Source organism: Dermacentor variabilis, chromosome 2, assembly GCF_050947875.1.
Source record: "Dermacentor variabilis isolate Ectoservices chromosome 2, ASM5094787v1, whole genome shotgun sequence".
In the NCBI taxonomy this organism is placed as follows: domain Eukaryota; kingdom Metazoa; phylum Arthropoda; class Arachnida; order Ixodida; family Ixodidae; genus Dermacentor; species Dermacentor variabilis.
Window position 1 is genome coordinate 17,100,599 of NC_134569.1, and position 16,978 is coordinate 17,117,576.

Below are 16,978 nucleotides of genomic sequence, written 5' to 3' on the forward strand. Positions count from 1 at the left end.
TACAGACTGCGTGACCCCCGCATTAGTTACTGCGAGCCAGTGAGCCCTTTTCTGTCACTTTTATGGCCATTCAACTCACTTCTTCAAAGGCAAGATGCGATTACTCCGGTATTTTCTTTTCCTGGGTAAACCGAGCAAGCAGGTGACAGTCATCACCAAACTATGCGAATGAAATAAGAAACAGATTCTGCTGAGAAATCCAAGTGATAACAATGCAGCAGCAAGGTTGTTATTCCATCAAGGTTGTTAGGTAAATGCTGGTCATGGTAATATTTTTGAGTATCTAATGTAGTGTCACATGTCCACACAGCCCTGACGACAACAGGCGGCTACTTCAACCCCATCATGGCATCGGCGCTTATGCTCGGCTGTGCCGGAAGCACGACTACCGAGCACTTCACAGTCTACTGGGTGGGGGCCCTCATGGGCGGCTTCACTGGGCGTTACCTTGACATCCGGCTAGAGTATGCCATCAAGGAGAAATATGCCTAGACTGCATCGTCTCCCATAGTGTGTGTGACCGACTTTTCACCACTCATCACATTGCCCGACAGGTATTACGTCCCGCATTTTCATTTTGTCCTTGTGGGAACCATTTGGAACTGTGAACATGACAAAAGCAGCACACTTTTGTTCGCATCTTAGTACAAAAGTGTTGTAAAACTTCCTACAACACTTTAAGCATCTATTGGAGACCTAAGGCAAACAAGGATTTTTGTACATGATGTACAGGCTGCCATGCCACAGTTAGTGCAAAGAGAGACCTCTACTATGTTTAAGCTAGACAGTTTGAGTCTACTATAGCTTCAGTGGGCCCAAACAACTAAGACTGGCAGCACACTGTTTTTCGTATCTCCATATAGTGTCCACATAATACACACCATTAAGGATTTTAGGTGCCACAACATCCATCTGATTAAGAGACACACGGTAGAGCGGAAGGGGGGGCGGCTCCGGATTAATTTTCGCCACCTGTGCTTCTTTAACTAGCACCTCCCCAACGAAATAAGGCAGCCATGGCCAGAATCGAAACTGCAACCACGAGCACAGCAGTGCAACATCATTGCCACTAGGTTATCTTGGCGGGTGTACAATAACCGATTCTGTCTGAATATTGTCATTGTTAAGTGACAGGGATGTCCCCTGCAAATGCACAGAGATTTTTTTTCATAGGCAGTGCATAAGCAAACTGCAAGAAGACTAAAATCATGGACACAATGAACAGTTTACCTTTATCATGAACACAGATAAGCTCTGCCAACATGTGCATATATTTTTATATGAGCTAGTCACCCCACCAAATTAAAGTTCTAAACAACCAAAGGTATCAGCCATCAATGAGAATGTCGCTCCTTATTCACTGAGGTGTCCTAGCTATGCAATACCGCCGTGTTTAAATATAGCATTCAACCCCTTCCTTTTAGGCCAATGATTTTCTTGATAGAGTACATAGTACATGTTCATGTCATGAATGGCAGCTTAACAAAATACTTGTGAAGTACACAATCAATGCACACTACAAACTGTATCCTACAGGGCTAAAGCTTGGAAGATAACAAGCAAACTTGAGAAGAAGCAAAGGATGACAGATGAGTGACTGATTTGAAAAGGTTAGGCATAATGTTAAGTGACAGGAAGATGGCAGTCGATGGCATAGCCTTTTTTCTTTCTCTCCTTTTTTTGGGAGGGGTGCTGGGAGAGCACACACACTTAATTGGGGCAGGGCAGGCCGGTGTTGTTGCATGTCATTTTATGCTGAGTACCCCAGGTACACAGAAATGTCAGTGTGAAAGGGCATGTGCTCGGTATGCCCCCAACCCCCTTGGCTGTACCCCTGATAGCAGCACAGGTTCGGGGTCAAATGCAGGCATAGCTGATATTCTTGTTTACGTTAGGAGGAAGAAATGGCAAAGGAACAGCGATTTCTTACAGGCACCAAATTATTAGCACACGGTTAAAGAAATGGCAGGTCATGCAATGTATAGAGCAGACAACCGGTGGTCTGTTAAAGTAACAATATGTGTGCCGAGGGTATGGAAATGCAGTCAAGGGCTGCAGAGGATTAACTGGAGCAGCAAATTTTCAGGCTTAAGATGGAGTTGGCTAACACAATACAGGCATAATTGGAAATAACTGAGCCTTTGTCCTGAATTTGACATACCACAGACTGATGATGATAATATACTTGATAATGATTATAAAGCTAGGGTGCAACTGGGTTATCTTGTTCAGCACACGGGTAGGTTTATTTCCAAGTACATTAGACAATCGTGGCATGGCAGAGCCGAGCAGCAGTTATGGAACAATAAAATCAGTCAGTATATGAGATTGGTGACATGTCCTATGGAATCTGAAGTCATTCATTCTTTAAGAATTTGCATCCATGATAATGAATGACGCAGGCTGCATGATGGCAGATGACCCCGAAGAACACCTTTGACTGCAATAACTCCCATTTAATTTCAGCAGCTTGACTGTACATTACAAGGCTTAGTCAAACTAAGCATCTTTGTCACAATGCTGAGTCTCCAAGGTGTCTGGCGATGCTGTCATGAGCACAGATTAAAGTACAAATGAGAGACTTTGTTCAACCTTGTATATTTAGTGCCTGAACATGTTTTCAACATCTTCTAAACAACAGTGATGCATTCTTGTTTCGTCATACATGGCTTTCTTTAAAAGGGTGTCACAGGAAGTAACAGTTGGTGAACAAAGTAACACTCAGACCAGAGTTAACGTTTTGACAAAGGCACGCGTTTCTATTGAAATGTTCAATGTAGACTCCAGGCTATGGCTTCCATCATACAACCACTGTTAATCAACTTTCATTAATAACTTATTACCTGACAATGCACCACTTTGCTTGTATTTATTTGCACCTTTAAACATAGCCCACGGGTAGCATACGCTGCTGTGAACATCTCAGCCAAGTTCTGCTGTTGTATGTGGTGCGTGGAGCTCGCAAGTGGATCGCAAAGTCATCTTTCTCTAAAACCCTCTCTTTTCAATAGAAGGCACTGTCCTCACTCTCTTCTAGACGATTTATTTCGTCATTCCCTTAGACGGCTACTATTGGTTGATAGCTGACATCAAGCTGCAGTCGGCTACACAGTGTAGATACTGCCACTGCTGCGAAGTGCCGCCACGAATCCACTGGCTAAGTGCACTGCGGCTCGCTGAGGAAAACCGCATTTTATGTTTAGCGTGTCGTAGGCACGAAAGGTGGGATGAGTGGCATCTACGTTAACCTTCAAAATGAAATTTGAACTGTGCACTCCAATGACATTTAGAAGGCGGAGCGTTGTGAGCATGCCGCACTGCGCTGTAGCCTTCGTAGTGCAAGGCATTGAAGAAGAAACGGGAGCACAGCGGAGGTCGTGTTTGATTATCAATAACTCCACTTCTGCTGGACGCATTGAACTACTTTTTGCGGCAAAGTATTGCTCAAATAGCCCATTTTCACTCAAATGCCTTTCTCCACTTCGATAAAACATGGTTCAGGACCCGTTTAATGCCTGGCACCTCAGTCATAAATTACAGCTGTGATTCACACAGCTACGGTAGCTTGAACCAGTGAGCAAGGTTCCTAGCTCTAGTGCTTTCTTTTTTCTTGTGCCACTTTTATCGAGTCAAAGTGAACTTCAAGCTGCATGCACAGCAATTGGAGTAAACTGTGGTATGATGCAGGATTTGCTTAGTAGCATACAAGCTCGCTGTGTATTAAAGTAAATTCCTTATTATACAAACTACGCCAACATGTTCTGAATGCTTTGTACAATTTTTCCCATTCCTACCATTCATACCTGTTACATAAGATTGCTGTGAGACATGTAGGCTCTATACACCTCTTTCTTGACCTTAAAATGTGCTGTTTATAAAAATCTAGATTTTGGTTATTCTGCATGCCTTCTTGCAGTGTGTGTAATCATTCATAGTACATTAAAGAAAATTTCAAGCTGTGAAATATGTGCTCTGTCATTCCTTACTGCTTGGCACATACTTTCGATAGCATTATAGTGTTGCTTTCTACTCTTTCCTCTTCTGGTGTCATTGCTAAAGGTTTGGAAAAGGTGCTTTTGTAAATAAATCAGAAATTATGAAACTAAAACCTACATGACTGCCACACTTATCAACATTTCGCCAACACCATCATGGCTAGAGATACACATTCAGTGAATGCACTGCTATTCAATTTCAATGCTCACTAAAGTAGCTTCCTTCAAATTCAACATCAGTCCCAGGAAAGCGAAAAGAGCCAGTACTGCTGGAAGCCTGGCCAGCCAACCAGAACTTCAGGATGGTATTCAATCAACTATGTGGCAAGTATATGAAAATGCTTTATCCCAAGGTTCTGAAATATATAGCAAAACAACAGACAACAGATTTAAAAGTGCTCATACTAGGATTCTAAAAGATTCCATGAACTTTGCGCAAAGGTGGTAGCTGTTCATGTACACTATGTACAACTACAAACACACAAACTGGGAGACCTTATGGCAAGAGCCAATAGGAGGCATGCCTTAGCACAAATTCAACAAGGTACAAATACGTGATTTTGTATTTTTAAACACGTAAACACTATCTTTATTTTGCAGACACCCATGAAACCATTCAACCATCTAGCCAAGTCCCCGTCCTTTTTACAAACAATGTAGAATAGGTATTTATATATATATATATATATATATAAATGTAAAATACAGTTAAACGTCAATATACTGAAAACGGTAAAATTGGCACTTCGTTAAATTAAAACTTTTTATCATGAAATTTTACCTTTTATGCAATTAAGTACAGTCATTGAAAAATTTTTCATACATGGAATGATGGATGCATGGATGGATGAACTTTGCAGTGATCCTTTAGGACGCACGTTAGCACACAGCGGGCCGCTCCCACGTCGAAACAGAAAGGCCGAGCCTCTCCACCACGTCGTGGGCCCGTTGGACAGCCCATAACTGTTCTTTGAGGTTGAGGCTGCATAGAACTGCATCCCAGCGTGAAGAAGTGTTGCTTTCATCGCCGCGTAACGCGGGACGCCAGAGCATTTAGTCTGAATTCGCTAAGTCATTGCATAGTGCACATGCATCTGTTCTCTGAATTTCGGGGTAAATCCTGTGAAGAAGTAAAGGGTTTGGGTATGCCTCGGCCTGTAGTCTACATGGAAGGGGCCACAAATTTTTCCAAAATATTGGCAATTGCAAAAAAAAAGAAAGAAAAAGAAACAAAAAATAATAATATAAATAAAAGCTAATTTCAACAAGAAAAAATTGTCAATTTTGTTCAATCTGAGAGTCAGCGACCAAACACATGGTACCATGCCATGTCGATGATATCTTCACACCAGCGGTATGTAGCAACGCATGTGATGCTTCCGTGTCCACTCCGCTCCCGTGGCTGATAGTGTCGCCTGCAGCGAGACGACACTACCATGAAAAGCACAGGCTTCGTCTGCCTCTTGCTTCAATGCATCTCCAAAACTTGAGATTACGTGACTTCCAGCACTAAACTCACAGCAAGACAGTGGACATGAAGCCACGGCTATCTTGGATCACCCGGCATTTGCTCCTGCCACAGGTTACTTCCAAGATGGGGTGTGCGGGCTGTGTATGCGCTCAGGTGCACTGACAGCCATTCGCAGCCACAACCGGGCGGGAGGTGCATGCCCAAGTGGCCCCCTCCCCTTGCTTGCGCGCATTGAGTCACCATCCTTCTCTGCTCACCCTCACACGCTTTCTTTTTAGGGCTGCCAACAGCCACGAATTTAGTGGGATCGTCCCGACTTTTGAGCGAATGTTCCGTGTCCCGATTTGACCCAATCAGGATGGCCAAATGTGCTGATTGTGCACTTTTTTACTGGATAACAATAAATAGACCAGATCTCCTTGTTATAATGCCTGATAGCTCGTTTGCATATTCTTGTTTTTTGTGTTCTGTTGCAGTGCATAAACACAAAGGCAGTTTCCTTTTCACTGAAGTTCAAGTTCTGTTGTAGGCCCTAACAGTTCACAGTATCTTTATCTGTATTGGTAGCGTGTTAGTCAGACAACTAAACTGCATGTTTCTTTTTGTAAACCGCGGCACAGAAGGACTAAACAAATTTTTTAACTTAGTTGTTGCACATACAGACTGGTGGCTCCTGTCACTGACAGGGTCGGTCTTCGCCAGCCGCCCCCTTCACTGCAATTCCCTTCGCCACTGCCCCCCCCCCCTTCTCGATTTCTTCCACTCAATAGTTGGCAACCTTATTTTGCTCGCGCCCACATCATACCTGCAGCCATTCTCTATCACACAGCACGATTTGAGAGATGCGTTGGCAAGCAGCTGCATGTAATTCAACCATTTGACCATCTGCGTCCGTGGCAGTTTCCATTGTCTCAGTATTTCTTTGTGGCGGCAGTGCAATTTTGTTATATTGAGAATGTGTATAGATAGACTTTGTTATATCGAGGTTCAAAATACATGGTGTTATGCTGCATGGACAAGTTAGAAAAATTTAAATATTTCGTCATATCAAGAATTTAGCAGTTATATTGAAATTTGTAATGTTAAAATTAAATTATGGGGTTCATAACGCCGTTCATAACGCCGTTATGATAATGAGGCATGCTGTAGTGGAAGACTCCGAAAAATTTTGACCCCCTGGGGTTCTTTAACGTGCATCTAAATCTAAGTATACAGGTGTTTTCCACATTTCACCCCCTTCGAAATGTGGCTGCCATGGCCAGGATTCGATCCCGCGACCTCATGCTTAGTGGCCCAACAACATAGCCACTACATTCCGTTCCATAACTAGCAGTTACCACTATGGGGGCTAGAGAGACTTCTTGCAGTGGCTTCGTTTGCATTTGAATAAAGTTTGACTTTTTTTTACCGCAATTGTGCACAAATGTTTTGTGATATAGACTTAGTATATTGAATGAAACAAGTTTTATACCTTAGAAACGAGCACACTGTGGTATACAGCTGCTAATGCGCTGTTTTAAATAATTTTTATTCTTGCTGTTCTTTTCAGGGTTTCTTTTTATTTGTGACCCGTTGCAAGGTCCCTCGCGTGCATGCTTGCGCAAGCAAACGCTGTTGGCATGCATCAAAGCATGGACAGAACGTGTGGAGAGGTTAATTTCCTTGACTGAACTTCTTGTGTAGATTCCACAGTATTGACTGCTATGTATAAAACGGGGTACATATTATAATACCCCTGTCAAGCGGGCAAGTTAAGTGCATGCATAAAAAAAGGACACATAAGTTCATTTTAGTTCTTGAGCAGCTTTTAACAAAATAATCAGAACAGAACTCGCTCATATTCTGTTTTAGCAGTATCAAATGCAGTCTTGTCGCATGCCACTATATTGCTCTGTATTGACTAGACATTCGTCTTGGCCGACATTGATTTGCAACACTTTTACATGAAAAATCTTCTCGTTCTTTGATGAGAAAATTACATTATGGTTGTTTTTATGTAAAATACCATCTAAAACATTAACTTTTTAGAAGTTTTTTTTTTCTTCTTAATCTACATCTTTAAAAAACTCCCTCTTATGCTGTCACCAGTTTTTTTTTTTGACTGCGAGTGTGCTGTTTTCCCGTTTAGCACCATGTAGTTCCTAAAGTGTCACTCAAGGTCCCAAAGTGCACTCCCCGTAAGTGCACTTCACTTGCCAGCTTTACAGGGGTGTTAGCAACCGTCGGTTGAAGTTTGTTATGTCGAGGTTTAACTGTATTATTTTGCTAGTAGGATATTAAATTGCACTAATTGATACTTCTTGCATAAACATTGTCTTGATTGCTGACATAACACACCAATGTACATTTTTCTGCAAGCACCATGCCTTCCTGTGTGATGAAATGCAGACTAGGGCAGCATCTCGTGGATTCTGACACATACAAAAAGACATCTGCCAGGAAAAAACTAATATATGATGGCCAAATGTGGTAAGAGAGAGAGAGAGAGAGATGCAAATGAGAGAAAGGCAGGGAGGTTAACCAGAGTTAAAGCCTCCGGTTTGCTACCCTGCACTAGGGGAAGGGAAATGGGAAGTAAAGATGGAAAGAAGAGCGGGGACATAAAAAGAAAAAGGATGTGGTAAGATTGGCATTTAACCAATGCCAATGCTGGTGAGACAAACAGAGCAGTTAATCCATTTAAGAAAACTTCTTTAGGTATTTACATTTGCCAAATGACCATTTTCAATAGAGAATCATGTCCAACAATAGAAGAGCAGACAATGAGGACAGGACAGATGCTTTCTGAGTGTTATGAAGGGTCTATCCTGTATTTGTCGGCTGCTGTTCTTTCGATGAGCTGCTTTTCTTGGCAAAGGAAACATTGACAAACTAGCCTGCGTCACACTCTTCTCAAGTCAAATGTATCATTCTTTAATGTTCTAGTCCTTTTCTGCCATAAACCTATGCACCAGATGATGACACCATGACAAGACACATGTCTTGATACACATCTGCATTTCTTTGGGCACTATAAGGCTTGGATCTCTATTGGGTGCCTTCATGACTGTAAGTGGCTAAGAAAAGCCTGAACTACTACAGCATAACATATGTGCACCATCACAACAAAGCCATTCCCAAGATTTACAAAAAGCATTCAGTGAATGAAATTATCTTATTGACTCTCTTCATAACGTTTTTCTCGACACTACTCTTCCTTAAGATTTATTTATGCACAAAAGACCTGTTTATGTTAATTTTTTGCTCAGGTATTGCTTTTCTTATAATGAATTTCTTTCTAGTTACCTGAAGAATATTCTATCGCTAATGCAGCAATAGTAAAATAAGCTTATTTCTGCAATATGTAGCGATGACTTATTGCATTAAAATATACAATACTTAAACAATTTTTCAATGGAAGAATTGTTAGCTCAGAATGAATAAAGCATATTGTATTTATCATTAGGCCACCGGCACCACCTGCAAAAACAGAAAGACAATGAGAAATCCACCATTATAAAGGTAGCATGAGCACATATGCACATAAAATGCAATGAAAGATGTCACCAAAACAAAGCCTACTCATTCGCCCTATGTAATATTTGCACTGATTACTCATGTAGCAAAGCATCCCAACTGTAGTTAGTCATTCGGAAACTTTCTCTTAATTTTCAATAGAAAGGAGCAGACGTGAATCAAAGTTGGAAACTCAGACCAAAACCTTATCAGTTACCAGGCATGATATACCTTGAAAAGTAAACTGTCATAAATGACAGCAGGGACCATTTCCCAGCTCACCACTAGAAGGGGGCTGGCACATGGTGGTATTGGCTGGCTAGAAGTCGTGCCAACAAATGCAGGCAATCGCAAGTGATACATTCTTATGCAATAGTCAAGTGCCCACGTACGGGGGGAAAAAAAGGGGGAAAAAATGTTAGAAGGTGATTTTAAGCAGCCATTCTTCTACTATGGTGCAGCAGACCTGCTGTGGAACTGCGTACAGCATTTGTAGACTTTTTTCAGGCAGAAAACAACAGTACAAGTCTGGCACAGCCTTTCTTGCTCTTGATAATCGTTCCTTTCATCTTGTAAAAGCTCAGGTGTTTGCAGTGCCATTGTGGCTTTCCTGCCTGGAAGTGGTGGCAGCGACATGCAAATCACTGTGGCTCAGCTGCCACTCTGCATACGGCGGCAATGATAACATTTTTTGAACAAAGTAGCCATGTCTCACTACAAAACACTCGAGTATTAGCAAAAAGTTGCTAAGTGATGATGATGACAATGACTTGCTCAGATATTTGTCTTTTTTATGTATTCATGATTTCGAGAGTCTTCATTGTTTTGTAAATTATATGCCTTTAATTTACCTCCTGCAGTGGCTAGTCAACAGACAGAATGTGAAAAGGGATAACAACTCCCAATGCTCTAAGACACTATCAAATTTCAAGATTGTGCTTTGCCTAAAAACCTGGCTTCGATGCACCCCGGTGGCTCACTAATAAGCTCTTCGGTATGTCTTTAGAAGTGCTCACAAATCACAACTGTCCACCATGGGATAAAGTGACTGGTGAGGCACTGAGGTTGGCAAAAGTCCTTAGAGGAAATTTATCATGGCTATTTACTATTTACTGCCTATCTAAGTCAATTTAGTGACTTTCTCATTAAGTTTTTGACACTGATACATGGTGGGTCAACCATCGGCCCACTTTTGGAGGGACTGATGTATTGACAAGGTTTACCATCATAAAGAAACACAAAGGCTATTGCAGGAGTCGTAAAGCCGGACTCTGGATTAATTTTGTTCACCTACATTTCCTTAAGGTGCACCCAAAATGCAGCACATGAGCGCCTTTGCTTTTTGCTCGCATCAGAAAGCAGGAAATCAAACCCATGATCTCCTGGCACCTCTCAGTGGTGCTACAATAGACCCATTGCTGGAAGTACAGGCCTGTTTTGACATTGCAAAATGCCGTGTAAGCATGACTGCTTTGATATGCGTGCTTTTTCACAAGGCCCCACTTGTGTCTCTGTGAAAGCTGCTGTAGGCTGTTTCTCTCTTTCTCTTTTAACCAACTGGCACCAACCGTAACATTTATGCTCACCTCCTCTCTTCTCATGAGCTGTACAAATGTGGTGGCCTGAGTGGTGTAAAGGAAAGGTCGGCTGCCGTTTCCGACGAGTCGCAAGGTGAAATGGGGCAGTAACAGAGTGGAACATGACTCACGAGACCATTGCTCCAGCACTGAAATTAGCAAACATGCAACAGCAATAAAAATAATGAGCATGACTTGTCAATTAGTTCTATCTTGGGCTGATTCAGTCATAGTTGAGGGGACAACAAAGGCAGGCCAAGATACAAACACCAGAAAAAATAGCAGTGGAAGGCAAACATGCGTGTTGACTTTGACGCTGGTGTTTGTCTTTGACTCTGCCTGTTAGACTGCTCCATCAACCTCCTTGCATCATAGAAATCGATATTAAATTATGGGGTTTAACACACAAGAACTGCACCCAACATCATCATCTCGTCTTAGTGTGTAGGTCATGTTTAAGCACATTAAACAAATACAAAGGTGCACAGTGAAATCTCCGAGGTGACAGTTGCCATTGAACAAGTGCATGTTAAATAATGCCACTATAGCAGAGCAGCACAGAGACTTCACCATGCTAACGCAAGTTAGCGAACATGCATCCAAAGTGACAATTGATGAGCAAGAACAAAAACTAATGGCTCCTCGCATACAACTTCAGCTGAAACATTCTGCAATGGCAACTTAAAGACCCCAACGGTACATGTATACAGTCGACCTCCATTAATTTGACCCTGATGGAACTGAGTAATTTAATCAAATTATCCAGTGGGGCAAATCATGCATGATGCAGAAAAAAATGCCATAACACATTGCTGGTTCATTTAGCAATATTTGCCCGATATTACCACACCCCCTAGTCAAATTCACATTTGCTTTCTATATGTTTAAAGTAGGAACCTAACATAGACCATATTATTTAGGAAAAAGAAAAAAAAAATGGGCAAAGGCCCGATCGTGTTACACAATGGTAGCCAGAAGAAAGGAGGTTAACTGAGGGGCCCGATATTTATTAGTCATATCATAAGAAGCTAACAAACACTGACACCAAGGACAACATAGGAGAGGTTACTTGTGCTTAATAAATGAAATAATAAAACGATAAATTAAGGGAAATAAAAGTGGATGAAAAGACAACTTGCCGCAGGTGAGGAACGATCCCACAACCTTCGCATCTGCGAACAACAAGATTTGCGCCGCATGGCAATAAGCTTAACAGCGAACATTGAAGGAGCTAGGCCTAGCATATGCCGCGGTGGTGGCTACGGCTGGCTGCCAGCGGATCTGCGTGCGAGAGGGCCGGTTCAAGGCCGCGAGGTAATCAAAACGGCGGTGGTGGAGGCTCTGATTAATGCCGTTTCGGACCTACAGTCATGGCAAAAAGTCACGAAAATCAGACGGCAAAGGGTTCTTGCGTCCGAAACTACAGATGTTTTTATACATTGACTCAATGGGGCACGTGGTAGTGCCGCGAAGCTGTCCGAATTATCGGGCGTGTCCCAAAAATCGGGCGTCAAGAAAATCGGTCGTTGACTGTACACTGGCAACTCCTCCAGCCGACGACACAGCGTCAAAGGCGATTCGTTATGATTCCTCTCTGTTAGTGCTTGAGCCAGCATTACCACAATTTTCGTTCCCTTTCAATAAATTTACAGCTAATTTTCCCTGATAGAAGCACAAATTCCCTGAGTTTTCCTTGAGTATTTTCAGACTTTAATACCTCTGAGAATTCCCAATTTTCCCAGTTTCCCCAGTTTTCCCTGTTGGTATACACCCAGCATTAAGAAAGCTGACTAAAATAATTTCCGTTCTGTGAAAGTAAATTCTGCACATCTCGTATCTTCCAATCACAAGCATGAGAGGCATGCTATATATTTTTTTTATAAATTGGGGGTGCATTACATTCAAATGTACTTTTATTTTCTTACTTAAAACCTGCAAAAAGTGGTTGCGCGTTAGATTTGTGGGCACATTAGAATTGGATAAATATGGTAGATGGTTCACAACAGCCAACATAGGGGGATAAACACCCTTTCACCTTAACTTCTGTGTTCTCTCGATAGTGGATGACCATGTAAGCAAATGTCAGCCTAACATTATTTGCTCTGAAGAAACCGCACCCGACAACACCAGTAAGGACCTTGCAAACTATCCACGAGTATCCAGTACAATAACAAATAGAGCTGCATATGTTTGCACATACAAACATAGTAACCATGCAAATAAGCACTTACCACAGTAAGCAGTGAGCCACCTTCGAAACTATTACAGAAGCTTATCAGCTGAGCTGATTCACCAGGGGGACCTGATATAAAGCCACTGTGTGAAAAACAGAAGCACAACTTGAGCCTTGGCTGCTCAATGTTCAGAGGTGAAAGGACCCTACATGCCTTGCTAATCTGTTAAACATCTAGTACTTCTTTTTTGCTCTTTCTTGCAATAATGAACTATGTTCACAAAAGCTCTTGTATTCTCATACACATCGCTTCGACCCTAACAATTTACCCTGCTCAATGCAGCCTAAAAAGAAGGCACAGAAATACTGCTGCATTCAATTAAGTGGACAAAAGCAATCCAGGACTTTTTTAAGCAGCAGTTATTACTAGAGTAACCTTAGCTGCATTTTTCAATTAAGCAAGAGTAAGCTTTCAGAATGATTAACATTTATATTGTACATGCAGTCCAATATACCGGAAAATGAGAAAAGTTGATTTAAGGCAGAATCCAACAATTCATGGAAGTTCAGTATTTCTGTGGGACAAGCATACTTTGACAAATGATTATTTTTTCCTTTCTGTACCATTAAACAGTTGTAACAACTTGTGTAGTTGACAATTTACTGGGACATTGCACAAGAAGATTGTAGTCTCGAGACTCACCATGGAAACATCTGAAAGACAGGTGAGGTCTTGGTCCTAAAGAGTGCGACATACTCGCTGTAATCTGCAGAAGTCCCAGAAACAGAGGTTGCCATTCAGCAAACATCAAAAGTCGACACATACAGTAAATTACAGCTATACTCTGTTTCAGTAGTTCCGTGCAGGGATGTGGAAGCTACGGGCTTCTTCGACAAATCAGCGGGGCAAAAACATCTTACAGGTGTCCTCTTGCCCTATGTCGTCTGCTAGCGGCAAGCTATACAGTGCAGGCAGAAGTAGCATCTACAGTACTAAGACTGCAAGTATTGCAAGAATTTAAGACTGCAAGTATGAAATACAGAGAAGGAGGAGGGTTGCAGAGAAGACGGAAGCGGAGGGTTCAGAAGGAGCACTTAGCCAGCATGTCACACGGTATGGTGGCACGATCTCTTGATCCCTCTTGTAACATTCATTTTTACATAGTGTACTCGCTGAAATTCATCAGCGCAGTCGTATGTTTAATAAGAATTCGTGAGCGCTTACCCCACTCCTTCCACGCTGCTCCAAGCATGTACAACGTTGTACACTGTTGGGGCTGTGCCGACTACACCTATGAATTTAGCTACTGTGAAATCAATTACATTTTTGTGCATTTTAAATGCAAGTTAATGCCTGCACTGCAGCATAGGATTCATTTTCTTTTTTCACTGCACATTTTTATTCAAACAAGTGGAGAACTTCAATATCAGAGAGCATCAATAAATATTTTATTAAAGAACAAAGTAAAAATGTGCAATAAACTGCCTGGCAGTTTATTGAAGCATAGAAGCTTCTAAGTAAACACCTGTCAACAAGTCCACTTGCCAAGGCCATTTAGTCGTCCAATGGGTTCGAAATTGTGGCACCACATCTTGCTGAGCAAGAATCTACATTCGCAAGTTGCGTACTTGGCTTTAATGCCCATAACTACTAAAACAGAGTATACACACACATTGAGATGGTCGAGCACTTAATGGTCTAGATTGCAACCGTGACCGCTTCAAAACGAATGTGGAGGAAAAAGGGGAAATATAAAACCTCATTCGACAATTATTACTGTGACGTAGTGATTCTTGTTGTGAAGTGCTAGGGCTCAAGTGCTAGTACAACAGACATGTGCCGTCTGTATGGGTAAAACTGTGGCCATGTTGTTTGCAGTTCCCTTACACAAGTTGAGGTATTGCTTTATATTTAACTTAATTCATCACTATGTCAAATGGGCATACTTATGGTACAGTTGACTGGTTCTTACTGTGCTCTGCCGAAGTTTGCAGCTATGCAGAGCACCCTCGAAATTTAAACCAGAAGCCTGGCTGAGCTAATTGCTCCACTGCTCTCCGAGCAAATCAGGGGAGCCACATGACCAAATTTCGCTAGACTTTGGTTGCATTTCCAGCTCGAAGGCCCTCACAGTTTCAATGCGTCTTGATCACTAGCACCACTGCACGCCCAATGTTGTAAGTGTGCCCCGCCGTGTTCTCTTTCCCTTCTGCTGGAATAAACTAAGTCTTCGTTTGGTCCCCTTAGAAGGAAATCCCCTCTTTTACTGCGGCGCTCCGTACCCCAGCTGTCGAGCCTTATTCCGTAGGCCCTGCATTCTGGCCACCCTGTCAAGGCAGCAATACAACTTGGAAACATTACAACTGGCAACGAGGATGGGATAGCTCACTTTTTTTTAAGGGAGAGGTGATGTTATATCCTCAGTTTCGGTTTCAAAGTATTTATTCAAATGAGTTTATTCCAGTAGAGGAAAAAGGGAACATGGCAGAGTATACTGACATCATTGGGCGCAGAGTGGCACTAGCAATGAAAACACTTCAAAACTGAAACTGAGGATATAGCGCTCACCTTCTTGTTGTGAGCCTCAGAGAGCTCCGAGTTGAAGCACAGTGCTCTGAATTAGCCAAGAAAATACGTTATGAGCACTAAATTTTGAAAAACCAAATGTAAAGCATGCCACTAGAGCATAATAAAGTGCTCTAAAGTGACCAGTCGAATGTACCATTGTGTCACTTTGAGCAATGTCATTTACAAATTGTCAAACAAAAAAGTGCAGTGACAAGTGCTGCAGAGTGCACCTAATAAAAAAATGTGTTCAGCAAACTTGCTTCTCTTTGCCCAACTTCCTTGACCTGTGCAGTTTCAAGTACAGCAAGCGGAACAGAACAGCAAAAAACAGAGTTATCACATTTTCACACTAATATTTTACCCTAACGGCGTCTGTTTTTAAGTGACAGCTTGTGCTTTAATTGCTAACTTGTTACAACTACCATTTCGTGTCTGACATGCAGTCATCTTTTTTCTGAATGCACTATTACAGTAAATTAGAAAATTCTTTAGCTACACTGTGGAAGTCTCTGTGAATCCCAGTTGAGGTGCATTTCCCACAGTGAAAAAGCATAAATAACCCTTTTACAAGCACTAATAGTAGAACTTCGTTGATATGTTCCTCGTTGTTTTTTTTTTTTTTTACTGCTACATCGCATTTTCATGGTCCCGACCTACCCGTTGACTCCTATGTAGATACATTGCCACTCTGTAATGTTCCTGCATCTTATGTTGCATTTGAATGTGGCAGTCACATAAATTTAAAGGCAAATTCGCTCTCGCATGTTGCTACGAAGACAATAAATGCATACTCGCAGTTAAACCTGTCAAGCCTCATCCATGGACCAGCCCCGAAATGCTCGAAGTACGAGATTGTCAGTCCCAATTAGCATGTTTTGACGTGGTTGTTGTACTTATCGGTACCCCAGTCATCTATACCACAATACAACTTTGTTACACGGTGAAGCACAAGCAAAGTAATGTCACAGAACATGGTTTGTGTACCTTAATTATACATGCATGCATGATTGTACAAGCATGCATGCAAAGTAAAGTAATGTCACAGAACATGGTTTGTGTACCTTAATTGTACATGCATGCATGATTGTACAAGCATGCATGCATGATTGTACAAGCATGCATGCAAGATTGTACATGCATGCATGCACCGCCTCTGTACACAGTACAAGCACCAAGACGTCCAATATCTGCAGTGCCAGCCATTGAGAGCTGTTTCCGACGTTGCTGAGGCATTTTGGGGCCTTCTTCACTGTTGTGTTTTCCCGGCTGTTAGTTATCTTTTTCTGCGGTTCATGAAAAAACTAATCAGTGGGGTTCTACTCTCATCATTGAACTTGGTGCTAAGCATAAAAAGACTGACTAAATATCAAAAGACAAAAAGCTTACCTCTAAAAGAAATGGCCAAGCGCTCTCCATGCTTGTCCCAGGCCATGTTCTGCACAATACCTCCTACCCTGTGGAAAGCAAGTTCAAGCAAATAATACGTTCAGAGTAAAAAACCTCCATTAAAACAAAAATTGACTGCACGAAGCAAAATGTGCAAGTACACAAGAAGAAACTTAATTTTACCGATCACTTTCAAGAAATGAAAAGCACTAGGCTCATCATACGCTATGGAAATACAATGTCACATTCATGATTTCTGCTTTGTAAAAAAATGTTAACTGGAAGGTTGTGCTATAATAACTGAGAAGCTTT

General features: G+C 41.8%; 2 protein-coding genes across 5 annotated transcripts in view; one reads left to right on the top strand and one right to left on the bottom strand.

Annotated features, from left to right (window-relative positions):
* AQP (aquaporin) overlaps positions 1-16,978 on the top strand; it is a 51,341-nt gene that overhangs the window by 30,683 nt on the left and 3,680 nt on the right. The window contains exon 6 of one of the 3 annotated variants that reach the window (XM_075679777.1): positions 311-3,964. The exons of the other annotated variants lie outside the window; for them this stretch is intronic. Within the exon in view, the coding sequence (XP_075535892.1) occupies positions 311-492 (182 nt within the window). The 3' untranslated portion in view covers positions 493-3,964. Of the gene's footprint in view, positions 1-310; positions 3,965-16,978 lie in introns of those variants that run through there. 3 annotated transcript variants of the gene reach the window in all.
* Positions 1-16,978, bottom strand: part of LOC142571432 (aladin-like) — an 82,076-nt gene that overhangs the window by 30,642 nt on the left and 34,456 nt on the right. Inside the window, exons 11-15 of one of the 2 annotated variants that reach the window (XM_075679775.1) lie at positions 16,667-16,734; positions 13,415-13,478; positions 12,770-12,854; positions 10,548-10,687; positions 8,131-8,925 (exon numbers count right to left, since the gene is read on the bottom strand). In XM_075679775.1, the coding sequence (XP_075535890.1) occupies positions 10,559-10,687; positions 12,770-12,854; positions 13,415-13,478; positions 16,667-16,734 (346 nt within the window). In that variant the 3' untranslated portion in view covers positions 8,131-8,925; positions 10,548-10,558. Of the gene's footprint in view, positions 1-8,130; positions 8,926-10,547; positions 10,688-12,769; positions 12,855-13,414; positions 13,479-16,666; positions 16,735-16,978 lie in introns of those variants that run through there. The other variant, XM_075679776.1, reaches the window with a different exon arrangement.